Source organism: Chrysemys picta, chromosome 1 (genome assembly GCF_011386835.1).
Source record: "Chrysemys picta bellii isolate R12L10 chromosome 1, ASM1138683v2, whole genome shotgun sequence".
Classification (NCBI taxonomy): domain Eukaryota; kingdom Metazoa; phylum Chordata; order Testudines; family Emydidae; genus Chrysemys; species Chrysemys picta.
The window spans coordinates 26,505,403-26,526,777 of NC_088791.1; the positions used below are offsets into that span (position 1 = coordinate 26,505,403).

Consider the following 21,375-nt stretch of genomic DNA (forward strand, 5'->3'; position numbering starts at 1 on the left):
GACAAACTTGCTGACACATATTTTGAAATAAATTACCAAAATAATTGAAACTGGCATGATTATGTAGTGTTATTTTTGTCAAATAAAATTTGCAGAATTTTAAAATATTGTGTGCAGAATTTTTAATTTTTTGGTGTAGAATTCCCCCAGGAGTATTACCTGTTAGTAAGAACCAGTCAGAGTGCAGTACTGAAGAAAAATATTAAGAAGGAGAGTCTGACTGATCTGACTGCTAATAGATTTTATTAATTACTTCCTTGGGAGAGTCACTAGATTGAGAAAGCAAATGAGTTATGTTATTTACATTTCCTTCACTCAGCGCTATCTGGACTAAAATGCCAAGTGATTGACTGCCCAAGCATGTAGCACAGCACTACTGAAATATTTTTGGCATACAATAGGTGCTTTGATTAGGAAATTATATAAAACCCTTTATAGCTCAAAATATCCAGGACTCTCTAATCCATGCATCCTGCATAAGGCTGTGGATACTAGCTCTATAGCAGGCCAACCTGTCGGAGGAAAGAATGTCTCCATACACCTACAGAAGACAACCCCCCCAGGTATTGGGATATTTCAGCTGTGCTCCTGTTGAGGAAACCCTTTGTCTTTGATCTGTCCCTCCATCCCCACCTGAGGCTACACTGCTCATGGGAGTAGCACACTGGCAGTAATCTTAGGGTCAGAATAACTCCAATGAGTTGTCTCACTGTTGAAGAGACTGACTAGTTTTCCTTCTTTCTATTTTTCTTTAAATATCAAGTGTGGTATTGATACCACCTCTGCTACTATCAATCCCCAGATAGGTATATATTTAGAAGACAGGGGAGACAATATTAGTCATCCACCTAATGCTCCTTTTTTCTTTTCACTCTATGATAGTTATCAGATCCAACTGTCATTACAGTCTTTCCCTCAATGACTGAATGCCAGTCATAAAAAGAATAACCAATGCCTCGCATTAGGTATTGGGGGGACTGCTCAGTGCATCTGTCTATCTACGTAGCAGCTGGATGGAGAGACATCACTACAGCCATCTCTGAGAACAGCATTACCCAATTGGTATCACATGACTGTGACACAGCAGGTAAAGCTCACCTGGACTCAGCACCCCAGATGTTTAGAGCTGCTCTAGTGACACAACAGAGCCATAAACTGTGTATCTCCAAAGCTGCACATAGCTGCTGAAATGTACCAGTGAATACAGATAGATGGAAATCAGACTAGGAGAAGACCCATTAGATCAGTGATACTCAGACCTCAGTGGTCCAGGAGCCAAATTAGAGATCTACATTATCCAAAAGAGCCACAGTAGTATGAATTCATTGTCTCATATATATATATATATATATTATTCTCACAGCAAAATGACTGACCACGTATTCTACAATTGGCTAATAACATAGTAAAAGCATCCTGATTGGTTAATAACTTAGATTGGTTTATAATTAAATCACACAGTGTTTTAATATCATGTGCTGCAAAGAGCCACAGGAGGCACATTAAAGAGCCATTTGTGGCTCCCGAGTTTCAGTATCACTGTGTTAGATGATATAGTCAAGCCCCTGGCAATGCAGTGTCATTCCCTGCAATATATCCACAAATGTTCCTTGAGGACTTCAACTCCCATGAAGCTCCTGATGGCATGTTCCCCCCCCCCCCCCATTGCAGTTCACTGCAGCTTATTTTTTTTTAAATAAAGTGTTTAATACATGAGTCCGTGAATGGCTTTAGATTTCTAACATTCTGCGAACCTTCAACAGGTAATGTAGAAAGCATTTCATTTATTTGAACTTTGCTGCATTATTGAAATATTCACGTAGCATAATTTGTTTCTAACACTCTTTTAAATAACACAAATGAAGGATTAAAAATCACAGTTCATCATCCTGACACCACATTACTGGGCTATGACTTTTCTATTTAGAATAATTTACTGAGAATATGATTTTATTTAAAGAGTGTCTTACTATACAACTATTGTCATATTATAAACATATATTAAAATGGTTTATGAGGTTTCAGCCAATTCATTTCAGATTTACCTATATTGATACTTTGGAGGGTTGTATTAACATAACATATTCTCTTGCATTCCCAGTAATGAAAACATTATGAATAATACTGTAGGCCAGGAGATCTGCACTTCCAAATTATTTGTGAAATGCAAATCAGGCTTATGGAGACCTAGTGTTTCTTTTGTTGTGAAGGAGCTCATGCCTGTCTTAGAAATGCTATGTGAGTGGGAAGAAAATTAATCTGAAAACATAAACACTACAAAAAAACTCCACTAGAAAATTTGTGATTCAGATGATATAATAAATATTATGGTTTTTAAAAGAAGCCTTTCCTTTAAAGGCTCATTTTATATTTAGCTCTCAAATTCCTGGGCACATATGGTTAAAATACTTACAACTGCTAATATAACCCATTAAATATGACAGGACAAATTCTAGCAGTCATTGCATGTAGATGACTACCAGAAAATCCACCCGAAGCAGTGGAAACATGGCGCAGCTGTTGGCCTCCTTTCTCTATCCAAGTTCCTCCCCTGATTCCATGGAGAAACCTCTTTGCAGCCCCTCTAGAAGAAAAGCCAGAGGGGAATGTTCTGGATTTGGGCCTAGATGTGAGGTCCTCATGTTTATGCCCACACAGCTCTGATCTGACAATGGACACTTTGCACCATTCCAGTGTGGATTATTCATGCTATTGGCAGCAATAATCTATGGAAGATTAGTAAACAGGGTTGCCAATAGCACACTTCTAGGCATACATCATTGCTCTTTCTTCAGCACGGAGGTGTGTGCAAGCCTATTTTGGAAACTATTCTTTTCCACACCTTGATCCCTTGAGAAATCCATGATGTGCTGACATTTATTTTTATAAGATACAAGAAGGTTCTTGCCTGCACCCAATCAGGGCCGGCTCAGGCTTTTTTGCCACCCCAAGCGGCGAAGGGTAAAAAAAAAAAAAAAAAAAGCCGCGATCGCGGTACTTCGGCGGCAGCTCAACCATGCCGCTTCATTTCTCGGCGGCAATTCGGTAGCGGGTCCTTTCCATTGCCCCCCAAAGCACCTGCTTTGTTCGCTGATGCCTGGACCCAGCCCTGCACCCAATATCTTCACCCAACAAAGCATGAAGAGCCAAATCCTGTAGTCCTTAATGCTTAGTTCAGCAAAAATCCCATTAATATCACTGGAGTTGTGTCAGAATATGACCTGAATAAGAACTTCATGATTTGACCAGTGAGGTAGGGAGACAATAATATCTCGATTGTACGGAATAGCAACTGAGCCCTCACTCTGTGACCAGTGAAATCCACGAAAGCTTATGCTCTAATAAATTTGTTAGTCTCTAAGGTGCCACAAGTCCTCCTGTTCTTCTTTTTGGTGAAATCAATGATAGTTTTGCCATTGACTTTCAACTGCTACAGGATCAAGCCCTACGTGGTTTGTCCACAGTCACACAAGGCATCTACTGCAGAGCCAGGAAGTGACCGCACATTTCCTGAGAACTAGTCCAGTGCCTTAACCATACAGTTGTCCTTCCTCCTGAAGTCAATAACCACCCTTCTGCTGGCTTCAATGAGAACAAGATTGGACTGGTGCTAAGTGAGATGCTGCATGCAAGCCTCAAACCTGTTTACATTTGTTGTTTTTAATTGCCTGCTTTCTTTCTAGAAAAAATATCCAAATCATTTCAGAGATGCTATAATATAAAAAGTATAAGAAAGCAGGTTAGTTGCAAGATAAATCTAGCCTGTTGTACCTGTTACCAGGTTGATGAGTTCCACAGCCCAGATTAATGGAAAACTGGATCATGTGAGTTATGGTGGAGGGGAGTACCGGCAGGACATGGAAGTAATCGACAGCCCAGACATTCTTGTTATGCCCTTGATGATTCTTTTGCTTAAGACAGAACTTGGTAGCAGGAGTCTGCAGCTCCGGACTAATGACAACAGAAGCCAAAGATGGAACCTTCAAAAGAAATTAAACTAATTAGATTTATATAAAAAATTACACAGAGAAGGACTGTTTATAAAATAGCAGCAATAATTTCAAAGGGGCCAAACAATACTAGCCCACCATGTTGCTTCTTTCATGTTGGCTATTAAATTAACCATCTCCCCACAAAAGAACCCAGACACAAACTCATTTAACTCACTGCATGGCCATCACTACTCTGGGAATCAGGGGTGCTCAGCACCTACAATAATCAGAGTATTTGATTGTAAATACCTTGAAGGGACTGTCTTCTGTGTTCTGAAAAATACTAATTAAGCTTGATTGCTTAGCAGTGATGGTGCGTTAGAAAAGGGTATTGCCTCTCAACTCTTCCAGTTCACATTAGCAAATGCAATGGAAGTGCACCTCTGGTTTAAATAGAATGGAATCATTTGGAGAGGATATCATGTTTGAAATATAAGGAAATGTTCTTTTGATGAAATTTAGCTCATGTGTCTGGAGCTACATGACTAGTTTTTTAAAATATATTAAAGGGACATTTTCAGCTGTAAATGTAGTCGATTTGAAAAAAAACCCATGTCAAATGTAGTTGTAGAGACTACCCCTGCCTCTGAGTCACCCTATTATTTTCTTCAGTTGTCAATAATAATTTCCTTTTTTTAAAGTGGGTTGTTTCCTATTGCCATGCAAAAAACAGGAGAAACTTTACTACAGTGAAACAACAAAACTGACTCGGCCCAAAGTGCTTTCAAATACATAAAGTAAACAGACTGAAAAAAGATATTTTTCTCTAAATTTTATAGTTATAGTAATCTTAGGTGTTAACAAAAGAAAGTGATAAAAGTGCTTTTTAAGTAGACTAGACCTTTAATACAATATCCTCTACGTACTGTAAGGTATAAACATGCTGTAGTTTAGTTTGTAACAATGTTGTGTGCATATGTATATATGTAACTCCTTTCTTTTCTTCTTCCTTTTATACAGCACAATAAAAATATTGTACCAGAGTTACTGTGCTGGCTAGGGCTCTGTGTATGGCACATCCACAGACAGCCACTAAAGCATATGGCTCTTCATAGCAGGAGGAACCCAGATTCAGGAAACAATCCTGAGAAGAAATTGAGGGGTGAATATTCTTGTTGCCTGGGTGAGAAGGCAAAAGTGTTTTCCAGCAATAGGAATGGAGCTGTCTCTGTATCCTTTTTTAGTAATAAATACATTGTCTGTTGTTTACTGAGCTCATGCCTGTGTCATCATACCAGGGAGTCTGTCTGCTTGTGCTAAACAACCAAAAAGGAGACTGCGAGGTCACACAATTGCCAGCGAACCGAAAAATCCATTATTCGCTCAGCTCTAATTTTAACTTTCATCTAGACTTCTCATATTTTGATTGGTGTTGTATAAGCTTGACAAAACCCAGGGTGAATTTTGCTCAAGTGTTCCTTTCACAATAGAGAACTCTTTGGAAATCGCGTATGAAAGCCCTATATTTTCTGAGACAACAAAAACAGCACGTTCTTTTTAAAGGATACATCTGCTATCACAGTAGGACTGCAAAATTATTGCCCAATGCTAGCTTCACAAACCTACCATGCCTACCTGACTGCTTACCAGACCACACGGACAGTACAAACCTCTCCTTTATTGACACTCCCATTGCCCCAATCTAGCTGCTGCATGCTCTCATGCTCAAAAATAGCTATAATAATTATAAGCTTCCAACCTCTTTATCTGCTACCTTCTTATTAGTCTATTATCCTGGCACCAAATGAGTTAAGTAGTGAGCATTGCAGAATTTTGATGCTCAGATGCTTTCTAACAGAGTGATCCGTATATGTTAGTTGCTTGAAAAGCTCTTGTTGAATTACCCCAGTAGAATGCCACACTCAGCATGGTCAAATTGGCTTAAAATGTAGGTTGTCTGTCTGTCTTTGTCTATAACACCTACCTTATAAGAAGCATAGGTCAGTGTATCAAGAGCTATGTGCTCTTTCTTTCCTTCTATCTTTGCATAGAGGAGGACATCATTTTCATGGGCTTCTCCAGAATCACAAGTTCCCCCTTTACAATACATATTTGAGAAACAAAATAATTGAAGCATGTGTTATTTAAAAGTACAATCACATTAAATTCCCATAATAATGAAAACAATTACACCTAGATATTATTTAAACTAAGATCTGAAACAAAAGAACACAAGCCCCAATGGAATAATGTATAAGAACCATTCGATCAGATAGGCCATGCTGGAGATCAAGGCCTTGACAGAAAAGCCTAAGTAACTATTTTTATCAGTTTATTTAAATAAATTTTAATAAAAACAATGTTATATCACAAGTGGTGTTTGTATCTGTGCATTTTACACCCTATTCACATGGAAGTGCGCTGCTTTTTTTCAGTGCTTGATTTCCTATGTTTCTGGTAGAAATCAGTGAATTGTTATTATTTAGTATTTACATCCTGGTTAGAGTCAAAGGCCTCTGTCAGGTTCAGGGCTCCATCATGTTTGGTGCTGTGCAAACACAGATTCCATATAGCAAGATTGTACTGGGTCCTGGGCACAAGAGTAGTCCTTGCAAGCAGGCAGTGGCAGGGCTGTTCAGGGCTAGCCTCTCCAAGAGATACAGAGGGAGGTTCAGAGAGCCTGTGGGACCATAGTTTCTACTTCTTCTTCCTCACTCCTAAGCTAACTAGGTGCATGCCAGGCACTGTCTTCATGGGTGTGGTTGCAGCCATACTTTCTGTGCCTCCCTTTGAGGTACCACTGGGGTGGTGCTACATAGTTTCTGATACATATTAGCACAATAGAGCCCTTAGTGAATATTGTGGAGAAGTAAAAGATATGCCAGTGGTAATTGTGATTTACAGTACTTTCAGTAGGGAATAAGAGAGAGAGTCTTTACTCAGCCAAACTCCCATTGCTCAATGGAAGGGAGCATGGTGTAGTGGTTTAAGAATGGGATTAGGAGTCAGGAGGATTTCTGGGTTATTTTCGTTTTACACAGACTTGGTGTGTAACTCTGGGCAAGTTCAGCAAGACTCTCTGTGCGCACCTGTATAATGAGAATAATGTTTATGTAATCCATAGGATTGCTGGCAGGACTAATTAGAATGTGTTAGTTGCTTTGAGATCTCTGAATGAAAGGTGCTATATAAATTAAAAATACTAGTATTAACATAGCAACCTTATTGCTGGCTCTCCCAATACACTTGGCATTCATGGATGTGAAGAGGGTGCTAGTCCGGTGTCCCAAAGCCTTGTTATGGCAGTGAGGTCCTAAGCAGTTCTGCCTCAAGAAGTGGACCCCCAGTTGGGTATGGAAAGATTCCCTCATCCCCTTCTTCCTCCCTTTCCCCATTTATCCATAGTTGTGGCACTTCCCAGAAACTTTGGGAAGCACAGTTAGCTAAGCATGAGTTATACTTTAGTCATACACAAGTTATTGGGCTGAATATAGGGGAACAGTGAAATTTAATGGCATGGAACACATAGGTCAGATGAGATGATATAATGGTCCCTTCTAGCCTTAAACTCCATGAATCTATTCATCTACTTCCTCTCTGCTAACAATGAGCTGGCCAGCAGGCAGGCAGGCAAGAATTTGCTTGGGGAAATGCACAGTACATCTTGCTCAGTGTGCCCCTGTTCCCTAATGTCATTTACATGGGCTCAAAGGGAGTTAGAAATGGTAGAGTTTGTGACTTGTTTTTCCCCCCTGCAAAGGAACAGGGTTTCAGCTGGGGCAGCATCTCCATATCTGTAGAGCTCAAGAGACTTGTAAAGCTTTCATGTGGTAGCAGCTGTGGAGGCCAGGGCCGGCTCTAACTGTTTTGCTGCCCCAGGCAAAAAAGACGACCACCGCCCCGCGGTAACACTCCCCCCCAGCGCCACGACCCCCCCCCAGTGCTGTGCCGCGCAGGGCCACTGAAACCCCCGGAGCGCCTCGCCAGGCCTCCCAACCCCCCGCCCCTCCCCCCGAGTGCCTCACCGTGCCAGCCAAACCCCCGCCCCCCCCCCAAGCACCTCGCCAGGCCGGCCAAACTCCCGGAGCGCCGGGCCGCCAACCCCCCCGGAGCGGAGCGCTGGGCCGCCTAAACCCCCCGAGTGCCGTGCTGGCCAACCCCCGCCCTCCCCCTGACTGCCAAGGTGTGCCTCGCCGGGCCGCCCAACCCCCCCCGAGCGCCGCGCCGGCCAAACCCCTGCCCCCCTCGAGCGCCGCGCCTCGCCGGGCCAGCCAAACCCCCGGAGCGCCGGGCCGCCAACCCCCCCGGAGCGGAGCGCTGGGCCGCCTAAACCCCCCGAGTGCCGTGCTGGCCAACCCCCGCCCTCCCCCTGACTGCCAAGGTGTGCCTCGCCGGGCCGCCCAACCCCCCCAGAGCGTTGGCCCGGGCCGCCCAAACCCCTGGAGTGCCGGGCCGCTCAAACCCCCGCCCCCCGTGCGCCGCGCTGGGCCACCCAAACCCCTGAGCGCCTTGCCTTGCCACCCAAACCCCTGCCCACCCCCCGAGCGCCGTGCCGCCGAAACCCCCGGAGCACTGCGCTGCCCAAACCCCCGCCCCAAGCGCCGCACCGGGCCGCCCAAACCCCCGGAGCACCTCGCCGGGCCGGTCAAACCCCTGCCCCCCCCCGAGCGCCGGCTGGGCCAGGCCGGGCCGCCCAAACCCCCGCCCCGAGTGCCTCACCAGGCTGGCCAAACCCCTGGAGCACCGCGCCGCCCAACCGAGCGCCGGGCTGTACCGCTGAAGCCCCTGACTCCCCCCCCACGCGTGCCGCTGAAACAAACACCCCCCACGCTGCCCGACCGAAACAAACCCCCTCGAGCGCCGCCCTGCCAAACAAAAAACAAAAACACCGCGAGCGCCCCCCGACACCCCAACGTTGGCCCCCCCTTCTAAGGTACCGCCACAAGCACGTGCTTGGTTGGCTGGTGCCTGGAGCCGGCCCTGGTGGAGGCAAATCTGAGCTGGACATATTCTTTAAATGCTGCAGTAGAGATAGAATGGCTTTAAACAACATGGACGCTAATGGTAGTATATTTTATTGGCATAGCTCCATTTGGTAACCTGGATAATGAATATTAAAACAAGGTATCTGTAAGTGAAAAAAGGAAGTTTCACGCTTTCCTGTATCAGGCTGACATTGCAGGTTGGTTTAAAAAACAGGATGAGGAAACTCTTTTAAATAGTCTGTAAGATTTCAGATATAAAACACTTCAATTGCTTTGTCAAGCAAAGATGGCCAATTATGGGGTGGAATAAGCAAAGGGTGTTCTGAAAAGCCTTATAAGGCTTACATCTTTGCTGTGACTTACATTGGACTATGAAAGCTCTACTTGCTTCTGTGAGGCTTTATTTGTATCCCTGAATATTTACACTATTATGCATTTAGCTACAAACAGGCATAGCTTATGTTTTCAATGCGATCACCCAATTTCTCCACCACTCTTGCTGAACTGACAGCCTCTCCTGTAAGTTCAGAAGGTTGACAAAGTTTCTTTCCTGTTTCTCTTGCAGGTGTTGTAATGCCTGGAAGACCTGGAAATAAGGCAACCTCCCTTTCCTGTGCTTTATTGGTAAATCATGTAACACAGGGGAGATGCGTGACAATTCAGAGAAACTACAGCAGGACTTTAAATCAATGAATTAAGGGTTTTTTTCTTGTTGACTCAAAAGGTGGCTTTGGAAGGTCACTAATTTAATCCATGCTTCCTCCTTTATCATCCCATTATTTTCTTCCCTATTTTCTAAAAACTAAATATTGTGTTAAGAGAATAAATTTCATGTGGAATTTCCTTTATTTATACATGTACACATTAAATTCCTGGAAAAATACAACAAAATATTGGATGATTTCCCCACACCCAACAAACATTTGTATGAATTTGGATTTGTTAGAGCGAATGCCTAATACAGTTGTACTAACAACAGCCTTCTTATTTGGAGAGGAAACGTCCTGCTTTACTTCATCTTTTATTCTTGCTAGTTTACTTTTGCCCCCCAAGAAAACCATTCAGGGTGAAATTCATCCCATTGTGAAAGGTCTGCACATAATCCTCAGCACTACTTAAGTATTTAATATAGTTTTTCAGTATTGTGGAGTTCTTGTGTGTACCTTGTGCTCTGGGGTTGAATTTCACCCTCAGGGACGATATTATTGTGGTAGCTATTCATGTGTCTGGTGATGGCTTAGTAGCTCAGGAGCAGAAACCATTTTGTGGGTTAGTTAACAGAGAGATGGTCTGTTGTAATAATTGAGGCCTAGAAGGCCTTCCTCAGCTGTGAGCCTAACTGTGGGAAAGTGGATGGAAGTTTGTAATATTGTTAGGTTACCTGGAATAACAAATGTTTGCAAACTTTGATGTGAAAAAGGTAACAGAAGTCCAACCCAGAATGTTACATAAGGTTGTTTGTAAAAAATTATTAAAAGTGAAATACAGAATGACTGAGTTAGTCTAAACAAAAAGGTGTTACCGATATAACTGAAGCACTGTGTTGAGATCATATGTGGCAACAACGCAGATGTGGAATCAGAAATCAATGGATTAAATGTGGCAAGTCAGGAGTTAGGTGAGAATGATGAACAAAATAATGAGAGGATGGCCTATTCCGCCCATCACTCCCTTTTGGGTTTTTTTAAAGAAACAGACTTTGTGAGAAAAATTGGTGACTGCAGGAGATTCACGATTATGGCTGCCACCCCAATGTTTCCTGGGAACCTGGGTCTTTTTCATTCTGATCCTGTCCTAATGAGACCAAGCCAGAGAGAGGGACCCAGATGACATTGTCACCTCCACCAGCTCTGGCTGAATCCCAAATGTCATCTAGGATGTGAAGCTCTATTCTCCCCCATCTCATGTGTCCTTTTCCTTCCCCACCTTATTTCTTATCTTTCTTATTCCTCTTCTTTTGCCTTCTGTCTAAGCAGAGTCTGGCTCAGCTGGCCAGGATTATATATTTTGCAACACTGTTGTAAGCCCGGGACCAGAAAGAGGCAGCTTAAAGCAATGCCCTAAACAGGCCGATGTATATTTGCCAGGTCTCAGAGTGGCTGATAAGCCCATGTGCTGGGCCTGTATTTTTCCAGCAGTGAGGTTGCAAGTGAAAGTCAACATCAGAGACAGAAAAAGTTGCATTTTTATCTTTGCTGTTCTTTCCTTTCCCATTCATGTGTGTTTGTCTTGTTTTGTCTTCTAGAAAATGGGATTAATAACAAAGCAACAACAACAGCTTCAGCCTATCTCAGCTAACTTCACTTTTCCCCAAAAGGACAGTTATTGCCACCTAAGAGACTGTCAAACATGGGCTTTATTCCTGGTAAAGACTCTCTCCAGCTACAGGAAAAGAGAACAAGGGATTTGTTAAAATGAAAGCCTTATTTAATACTTTACATTTCAATTGCATTAACTGTTTTTCCTTCTTTTCTGTATTTTTAATAAAAGATTAAAAGGAATTTTTTTTTGCCATGGTATTAAGCAGGCTGAGGTCTCTGTATACCAAACCCTGAACCTTGTTTAAAACTGTTTAATGCTGGACAGTGAGTGAGTTATGTTAACACCTATGACTCTATGGACCCCATTTTCTCTCTCTAAAATTAACACAACAGCTCCCACTTCAGACAGAACAAATTGGGCCTGATTCTCCACTGTGTTACTCTCCTCTCACACTGGTGTGACTCTATTGAAATCAATGAAGTCACACTGGTGTAGAGGTGGAGTGACTCAAAACTATCATCTTTAGAAGATATTTAGCGTCTTTTGGTTCAGATTGTAGGATTTCAAATTTATTCTCAAATTCGAGTCTGATATGTTTTGCATGTCCCAAATATGTTAAAAGTACATACTCACCCATGCTGAAGTAAAATCTCAGGTTCCCATAACCTGTAGTGTCCATATATGGAGTACATAGTTTTCTCTCTCCATCTCTGAGGAATACCATAGATGAACCTGACTCCAGTGTTCCACATTCAGTACCAATGACAGCTCCAGATATGTCCCATCTAAATACATCAACAATGTGTTGAGAGTCCTGGTAGGGGTAAGCCTGTATGTTTCTAACAGTTTATTTTATAAAGAAAAACTTCTTCAAACCTCATGTGGTATAATGAAAAGCAGTTTGTTCAAACATGCTAGTCACCACAAAATAACAGTTCCTTAAATTCAGTCAACTTAAATAGCATACAATTAATGTATGTCAGCAAAGTTGTAGATTATATTATTTAAAATACAATAATTGGCAGAATTGTACAAAGTTATTTAAGTTGTTGAGATATTTATTTTGGCTGTTGAATATTACCCTTTCTCAGTACTTTGGTGTTATATAAATAAATAACATGTAATGTAAATGCAACCTCCATTGTATTTTCATTTTGGTTAATTTAGAAGACATTTACACATCACTGAAACTTTAAAAGGCAGACTGCTATGCAGTCATTGAACATGCCCTCTATTTAACTTTTTGAGTAGCATTTGAACATTTTTGAGTAACAGTTTTAATTCAGTGCTTGAATAGAGGAAAAAAGAGATACTATGCTTCTCAAAAAATGTAATCTGATCCCTCTTTTTCTCACATTTCATATAAAACATGTTTTTGTTTCTCCAGCTAGTGGCAGTGAATATAGTTGGTCGGGAATTTTCCAAGGAAACATTTTCATCAGAAAATGGTGTTTGTTGAAATTAAAACTGTTCACAGGCAAGGGTTGGTTTCCAAATCTCCTGATTGAAAAACAGGTTGGTAAAAATCCTGTTTTGACATTTTAGAAATGAAAACTTTCATTTTTCAATTTGAAATTACTTTTCATTTCAAAGTTTTAGTTAATTTATACTAAAAAAAGTTTTAAACATAAAAAAGGTCAAAATAAGATGGAATGTTTGAAAATGATCAAAATGAAATGCTTGGTTGGCCCTATCTGAAAAGATCTTTGAATGATTGATTTGTGAAAATTTTCATTGTGATTTGTGATGGCAAAATAATTCAGAATTTCAAAAACACTCACAGGATGAGAAAACCATTTCCTGCTCAGCTCTAGCAATGAGAAGTGAGTGAACAGAACCTAACAACTACCTAAGGTCTCCTTTTCTAATTTCTAAGTACTGTTTCTTTCCAGTAATAAACAATTGTCAGTAACCCCCACCGCAATTGCTGATCTTGTTTATATTTGATACTTTTTTTTAACCCCTCAAACTATTTCCAAATGTACAGGTGTGATTTTTTTTAAGTGCTCAGTGCTGCTACCACTTAAGTCAATTGGAGTTCAAACATTAACTTCAATGGCCTCAGAGTTAGGCCTATACTGAGTGTATTTGAAAAACCCACTTTATATCTTATAGTAGATTACAAAGAAATATTTGAAAATCTACCAAATTAATATTTATTGAAATACTTTTATGGTACAAACATAAATGTGTCATCTGAAGAACAAAGAGCTCCATAAGAATTTAATCTGTTTGGCTGCAAAAGTATGGTTAGTTTACATTTCAATAAATTTAAACATTCTGTAGCAAAGCATTTTTGTTTGATGTACATCTAATTCTGATGAAAGAACTTTTGTGGTTCAGACGTTTAAAAAAATAACACGTGATATGATAAAAAATAGTTACCATTTTTGAAGATGGGTCTTTGGGGACCAAGACAATTGCAGAATTAAACAGTTGAGCCTGTTTTGATTTATACAAAGAAATCTCACAATGGTTCATTGGTCTTTTTATATGCTCCATTTAGCCCAATTAAAACACTCTCTTTACTGACCCACAAAACAACTTGGGGTCATGAATGATGCAGATCATGGCTGTTTCTAGGGATAACTTCCTTTTAGGGAACATTCAAAATGAAAAACAGAAAGTTTAAGAATGTAAAATGACTCTGGCATTTTTGTAAAAATAAGTCCAAATTCTCTCTGTAATGATAAATAGAGAAGGAATGGGATTAACTGCATCTATTATCATATTATAAATGTAGAAAATCTTTGTTAAACGTAACTTTGGGATACATTTATCCCCCAAATCAGTCTATAGTCGTCATTCTTTCACTGATGAATGATAAATGTTGTGCAAAAATGGTAAGATGGTTTATCAATCTAAATGTTTACACTTTATGTCAGATGGAAACATAAGACCCAGTCCTGCAAGTAGATCTTTGTGGGAAGTAAACAGGACTCTGTAACAGTCTGCTCACAGGGATCCAGTTGCAGGATTGAGTCCCTAATCTGTGTTATAAAAGAGAAATGGGATAACAATCCTTTGTGAATGAGAAGATTAATTCTACTATAAACTTAGGTTATTGTAAATACACTTTGAGGAATTTCAGAAGTACTGAGCATTGACCTTACTTTGCTCCCACTAAAGACAATAGTAAATTTTAATTTTAATTTAATTTTAAATGAAGCTTTTTAAAACATTTTAAAAACCTTATTTACTTTACAAACAACAGTAGTTTAGTTCTATATTATAGACTTATAGAAAGAGCCCTTCTAAAAATGTTAAAATGTATTACTGGCACACAAAACCTTACATTAGAGTGATAAATGGAAGCCTCGGCACACCACTTCGGAAAGGTATACCCCCTGGTATAACCCAATGCTGGAAGTTGAAGCTAAGTTCTGGTGTCCACAATTTAAGAAGGATGCTGATAAACTGGAGAGGATTCAGAGAAGAGCCATGAAAGTGATTAAAGGATTAGAAAACATTCCTTACAGTGATAGTGTCAAGGCACTCAATCTATTTAGCTTTAAAAAAGGGGGCAAGAGGTGACTTGACCACAGTTTGTAAGTGCATATATGGGGAACAAATATTTGATAATGGGCTTTTCAATCTAGCAGAAAAAAGTATAACCCAGGAGTAGGCAACCTATGGCACGTGTGCCAAAGGCGGCACGTGAGCTGATTTTCAGTGGCACTCACACTGCCGTGGTCCTGGCCACTGGTCCGGGTGGCTCTGCATTTTAATTTAATTTTAAATGAAGCTTTTTAAACATTTTAAAAACCTTATTTACTTTACAAACAACAGTAGTTTAGTTCTATATTATAGACTTATAGAAAGAGCCCTTCTAAAAATGTTAAAATGTATTACTGGCACACAAAACCTTACATTAGAGTGAATAAATGAAGCCTCGGCACACCACTTCGGAAAGGTATACCCCCTGGTATAACCCAATGGCTGGAAGTTGAAGCTAAACAAATTCAGACTAGAAATAAAGCGTAAAGTTTTAACAGTGTGGGTAATTAACCATTGAAACAATTTACCAAGGGTCATGGTGTATTCTCTATCACTGGCAATTTTAAAATCAAATTGGATGTCTTTCTAAAAGATATGCTCTCGGAATTCTTTTGGGGAAGTTCTATGGTTTGTGTTATACAGAAGGTTGGACTATATTATCCAAGTGGTCCCTTCTGGGCTTGGAATCTATGAATCCAACGGCTTTATACAGGGAGGAGTAAATTTCTCCTTGTGACGGAGTGCACCTACCCTGCCCTGGCTCTGCAGGGGTTAACTGTGCATTGCAGGCTGAGGAAGCCACACCCCTTTGCCTCTGCTGGGCATGCTCAGCCTGAAGGCAAGATATAAAAGGAAGCAGCCAAGCTCAGTCTGGGCAGGCTTCTGAAGGGAGAGGACGCAGACTGCAGGCTCTCTCCAGGGAGCTGCTACAGAACCCAACCCCAGAAGCAAGGCCTGCCGAGCCCCAGATGGATTCCAGGCAGCCTGACCAACCCAAAGAGGAGGCCACACCGTCAGGAGCTATGCTGCCTGAAGACCCGAGACACCCGTGGGAACAGTGGCCCATCACTGGTAAAGACAGGGTAGGAAGCAGCCCAGGGGACTTAGCCTTTGCTCCTGTGGATGAACTAGAGAACCAGTCAGTTTTGGAAGGATCCCTATTGACTCGGTGGTGAGTAATCCCCTCACTGCTAGAGCACTGGGCTGGAGCTCGGAGGAGTGGTGCGCTACTTCCCCAATGGGTCAATAGGCCATGCAACCCCACTGAGGAGTGAGACTTTATTGCCTCTGGCCATTAGGCCTCACTGACCTGACTTTAGGGGGTCCTTGTATTGACTCTGGCCATTAGGCCACACTACCCTGATTGTTCTTGTACTGACTCTGGCCATTAGGCCACCTTGCCCTGACAGTGAGGGTTACTTTATGGCACAGCTGATGCAGCAGATCGCCAGTCAGCACCAGCTCCATATGACCCAGCATCAGGAGCAACAACAGCAGCTGCTGCAAGAGTTGGCAGCCCAGCACCAGACCCAGCAGGAATGCCTAGTCCAACAGGTGGCGACATGGCTACAGCTGGCAGGACCGTCGAGGTCTGTCAAGGGTAGGGCCAGGGAATACCCTGGTGGGACTACCCATGTGCCTCACCAAGATGGGGCCTGGTGATGATCCCGAGCAGGGCCGGCTCCAGGGTTTTGGCCGCCCCAAGCAGCCAAAACCAAAAAAAAAGCCGCGATCGCGATCTGCGGCGGCAATTCGGCGGGAGGTCCTTCACTCCCAGGCGGAGTGACGGCCCCTCCGCCAAATTGCCGCCGAATACCTGGAACTGCCGCCCCTGTCCGGAACGGCCGCCCCAAGCACCTGCTTGAGAAGCTGGTGCCTGGAGCCGGCCCTGATTCCGAGGCTTCCCTTGTTACTTTTGAACGGATCTCTACAGATGTCTGTTGGCCTCCTGAAGACTGGGCCACCCTACTGGCCCCCTATTTGACTAACCAGGCGCAAATCGCCTACCGCAACCTGGCTCCTCGTGGGGCCTTGGATTACTCCCGTGTGAAAGCCGCCATATTAGACCATACCAGTATTAGCCTGGAGACCTTCCAACAGTGGTTCTGCAAAGATCGGTAGCCTCCGGGAGCTTGACCACGAGCTGTGGCCCAACGCTTGCGGACTATTGCTGGAGATGGTTGAATCTGGAGAATTCCGCCACCAGGCCCCAGGTGGCGGAGCCCATAGTGTTGGAACAATTCACACAGATCCTCCCGGCGGGGGCAAAGGAGTGGGTACAAAGCCACCACCCAATGGCCCTGATTGAAGCCGTCTCTTTGATGGAGGATTACCTGGCCACCGAAGGACCCGAACGTCAACCCCCCAAACCAGAAGGACCGGCGGGGTGAAGCCGAACCCTGAGGCTCGGCAACCAAGACCTGAAATGAGGAGACCTCACAGTAAACCCAGCTTAGTGGGGTCCCCATGGATCACTGGCGGGAGCCGGGCCGTACACTTAAACCTGTGGGGTGAAGGAACTTCTCCAGGCACATCGGGAACTCCAGGACACAGCACAAGTCCCCAAAGGGCATTGCTATGAGTGTGGACAAGAGAGGCACTTTTGGTGGGACTCTCCATTTACAGACTGTGCCTATGGTCAGGTGTGGACAACAGACCACCAGGCCAGAAAAAGCGCCCAACCAAACTCCTAGTGGCCGAGCGGGTGGATGGTACCCGGGTGATGGCCCTCATTGACTCAGGCTGAAATCAGATACTGGTCCAGGCCAGCCTGGTGGACTCCCCAGATCTAGAGGTGGCACCGATTATATATGCAGTGCATCGAGGGGGAGGTGCGACCGTATCGCACCACCAAGGTATGCTCCAACTTTGGTGTACGTGGTGGGCTTAGGATGTGCTTGGCCTTGGTTCAGTGAAATCCTGCGAGCATGGGGGGGACTGGACTTTGGAGCAGGCGAAGTCAGGGTCTATAAGGAAGGAGTTCCTGGGCCAAGGGTGGCAGGATGACCTGGATGAGGGTCTCTCCAGCCAGACTAGAAACCCCACACCGGGCCCTACGAAGCCCTAGACAACGGAGCAAGTCAGCCAAGAGTGGCTGGAGCTAGATGGGGATTTCCTTCAGGAACAGAGGGAAGACCTGACCTTGAACTGAGCCTGGGAACAAGTTCAGGAGGTGGGAGACCAGGTGGGCATCGGCCTAAGACGACCCCAGGGACCACACTTTGAGATCCACAATGATCGCCTCTATTGGGTGTCCCAAGTTCTGCAGACCGGAGAGGAACTCTGCCAACTGCTGGTTCCCAAGAAGTTCCGTTGAGAGCTGTTATGATTGGCCCAAGCAGTGCCCTGGGCTGGCCACATGGGATGAGAGAAGACCCTGCAACATGTATCACTGAGGTTCTTCTGGCCTGGCATACACCAGGAAGTGCGGGACTTCGTGCCCAGAATGTCAGCACACAGGCCCAAAGGGGATACAGTGGGCGCCTCTGATTCCACTCCCGGTAGTGAGTGTACCCTTCAAACAGATCGGCCTAGATCTAGTGGGACCCTTAGAGAAAAGAGTGCCGGGTTCCAGTATATCCTAGTGATAGTCGACTACGCGACCCGCTACCCGGAGGCCATCCTGCTACAGACCATCACAGCTCCTGCCATAGCCGCAGAGCTTCTGAACATTTTTGCCAGGGTCAGGCTACCCAGGGAAATATTGACTGACCGTGGAACGAACGTCTCTTACAAATTGATGGTTGAATTGTGTCGTCTATTAAACATATGCCCTCAAGACATCAGTATACCATCCACAGATTGATGGCCTAGTGGAAAAATTTAACAGAACTCTGAAGACCATGCTCAGGAAGTTCGTGGATGACAACCCACAAATTGGGACAAACTACTCCTCTCACTGCTATTTGCAGTGCATGAGGTCCCCCAAGTCTCAACAGGATTCTCCCAGTGTGTCGCACCATCCAGGTAGGGCCCACCCTAACACAGACTCTTTCTCCCAGGCGGGAGGGAAGGACAATGGGGAAAGACCCCCGCTGAGTACTATCTTGAGGGGTAGGGTGTGTGATGGGGTACACCTACCCCACCCTGGCTCTGCAGGGGTTAACTGTGCATTGCGGACTGAGGAAGCCATGCCCCTTCGTCTCTGCTGGGCATGCTCAGCCTGAAGGCAAGATATAAAAGGAAGCAGTCAAGCTCAGTCTGGGCAGGCTTCTGAAGGGAGAGGACGCAGACTGCAGGCTCTCTCCAAGGAGCTGCTACAGGACCTGACCCCAGAAGCAAGGCCTGCCGAGCCCCAGACGGATTCCAGGCAGCCTGACCAAACCAGAGAGGAGGCTGCGCCATCAGGTGCTACACAGCCTGAAGACCCCCGAGACCGTGGGAACAAGTGGCCCATCGCCGGTGAAGACAGGGTAGGAAGCAGCCCAGGGACTTAGCCTTGGTTCCGGTGGATGAACCAGAGAACAAGTCAGCGTGTTTTTGAAGGATCCCTGCTGACTTGGTGTTGAGTAATCCCGCCACCACCAGGGCCCTGGGCTGGGGCTCAGGGTAACTGGGCGGCCCAAGTCTCCCTAATTGGGGTGCCACACCCCTCTGAGTGGCACCCTACTTCCCCATTGGGCCAATAGGTCATGCAACTCCACAGAGTGGTGCAATTTTATTGCCTCTGGCCATTAGGCCTCACTGCCCTGACTGAGAGGGGCTTTTGTACTGACTAGGACCATTAGGCTACACTACCCTGATCGTAGGGGGCTTGTATATTGATTCTTACCATTAGGCCACCCTGCCCTTACAGTGAGGGTTGCTTTATCAACTCTGGCCATTGGGCCCCTGACTGTAAGGGGCTTCGGTATTGATTCTGTCCATTAGGCCACACTGCCCTGAGTGGAAGGGCCGCTCTGCTGACTCCAGCCATTAGGCCTTAATACCAAGTTCCACAGTAGGGTTTCCGCATAGGACCTAATCAGCTGCAGTACAGCCTCTTCCCTCTCTTGTGACCAGACACCCGGTGACGGGGCGCACCTACCATGCGACACTCCCTATATTTAGTATTTCTCTTTTCTTTTAATCTTTGTATAGCAGCTTACTAATTAAAGGACTGAAGTTGAAAATTACATAAAACTTGATTCCTGGTTAAACATCCTTAACACTGCAAAATCCCCATTAAGCAAAATTCTTACTAATACTGTTCCCATTAAACATCAGTCATTACCATTCACTGTCATTCAGCTAAATGGGTTTCCTGTGAGGCATCACAATAAAATAGCAATCCTGATTAAGTAGACTCTATACAGTATATCTCTAGGACTTTGCATTTGGAAGCCATGGAAAATTGCATGTATGAGAGCTCTTTTTATTCCACCTTGAATAATTAATTTGAACATATTCAGAATGTGTCAGGAAATCAAGGTAATTTGTGGGGAAATTATGCAGTTAATATGTCCTCAGTGATATGTATGAAATTTCTTATCCCAAGGAACTGCAAAATTGATACTTAATACTTTTACTGATTACATAATAAAAGAAGCCTTAAAATCCTGTATATTAAAGATTATGATCCCTTAATGAAACTTCCTACCAAAATGAACACTTTTCTGAATACAGAATTTCATTAGAAGTAGAAAACTAATAGGAAGTTAATGGGTCATATTCTTCCTTGTGTAACTTCAGACACTTTGGTGGATGAATTTTTAACTGAAGTATTTTTAAGGAATCAAAAGATACATTCTTCCAAAGTAGCAGCACTAAGGAAAATCATAATATTAAAATGGTATTTAGGGTGCAAAATTCACAAGTCATTAACAATAGGGCTTTTGTTTTGTTTTTACTTAGGCAGCTACTTGGAATTTTTTATAGGAAATCAGATTGGTGAGTCACATTTATAGAGACATGAAGACTTCATTTAGTACCCACATACAAACAAATATAACTGCAACCATAGAAAAGCAATATAACTATAGCAAAACAACCTTTAGCATTGCACATACAATTTTAGGGAGACCATCAGAAGTGAAGATGGAAAGAGCAGGATATGGAGAAGCACTGTAAATGGCAATAATAAGATTTCCACTCTCCTGTCATCCCGATAACCCAAGTAGGGTTGGTCAGAATCTTTTACAACCCTTTCCCCTTACATTCCCACACATCCAGAACCATATTGGATTAGGTCTCAGCCTTTTGCCCATGTTTGCTATTTTGGGGGACCATAATTAGTGGTTCAACTGCTAGCGTAAGCTATTTGCTTCAATACATTTCCCAATAGTTTTGACACGTGAATGCCATTGCTCCGTGGTTACATATACCAGAAAGCCCCTTAACTAAGTCTGCTAATTTAAAATCAAAACTGTTATTTTGCTGTTTTGTGTTTATTACAAGACACAAACTGCTAAATCTTATATTCACTGGCAGCAGAGAACCAGTCAGGACCCCCAGAGTTCCACCAGTCAGATCTCAGGACTGGAATCCTTTGCTGGAGTCAAACTTCTTGTTCTGGTGCTTGTGGGCAGGTTGGCACTTACTGGCTCCTAAGAGCCATCTAGATAATGGTTCAAGACCCATAGTCCCTGGCTCAGAGTGATACTAGCACATAGTGAACAGCATTTTATTTCTATATTTGTACTCCCTGCTGTATTTTTTTTTATTGTAAGTCACTTCTAAATATGTTTGAAAATTAGGCACTTTTTCTACTTAAGATGGCA

The 21,375-nt window shown here is 43.4% G+C and overlaps 1 protein-coding gene across 2 annotated transcripts in view; it reads right to left on the reverse strand.

Annotated features, from left to right (window-relative positions):
* Nucleotides 1-21,375, reverse strand: part of RELN (reelin) — a 452,511-nt gene that overhangs the window by 150,376 nt on the left and 280,760 nt on the right. For both annotated transcript variants that reach the window (XM_008172472.4, XM_065557727.1), the window contains exons 12-14: nucleotides 11,813-11,964; nucleotides 5,917-6,029; nucleotides 3,772-3,980 (exon numbers count right to left, since the gene is read on the reverse strand). In XM_008172472.4, coding sequence (XP_008170694.3) covers nucleotides 3,772-3,980; nucleotides 5,917-6,029; nucleotides 11,813-11,964 — 474 coding nt within the window. The remainder of the gene's footprint in view (nucleotides 1-3,771; nucleotides 3,981-5,916; nucleotides 6,030-11,812; nucleotides 11,965-21,375) is intronic.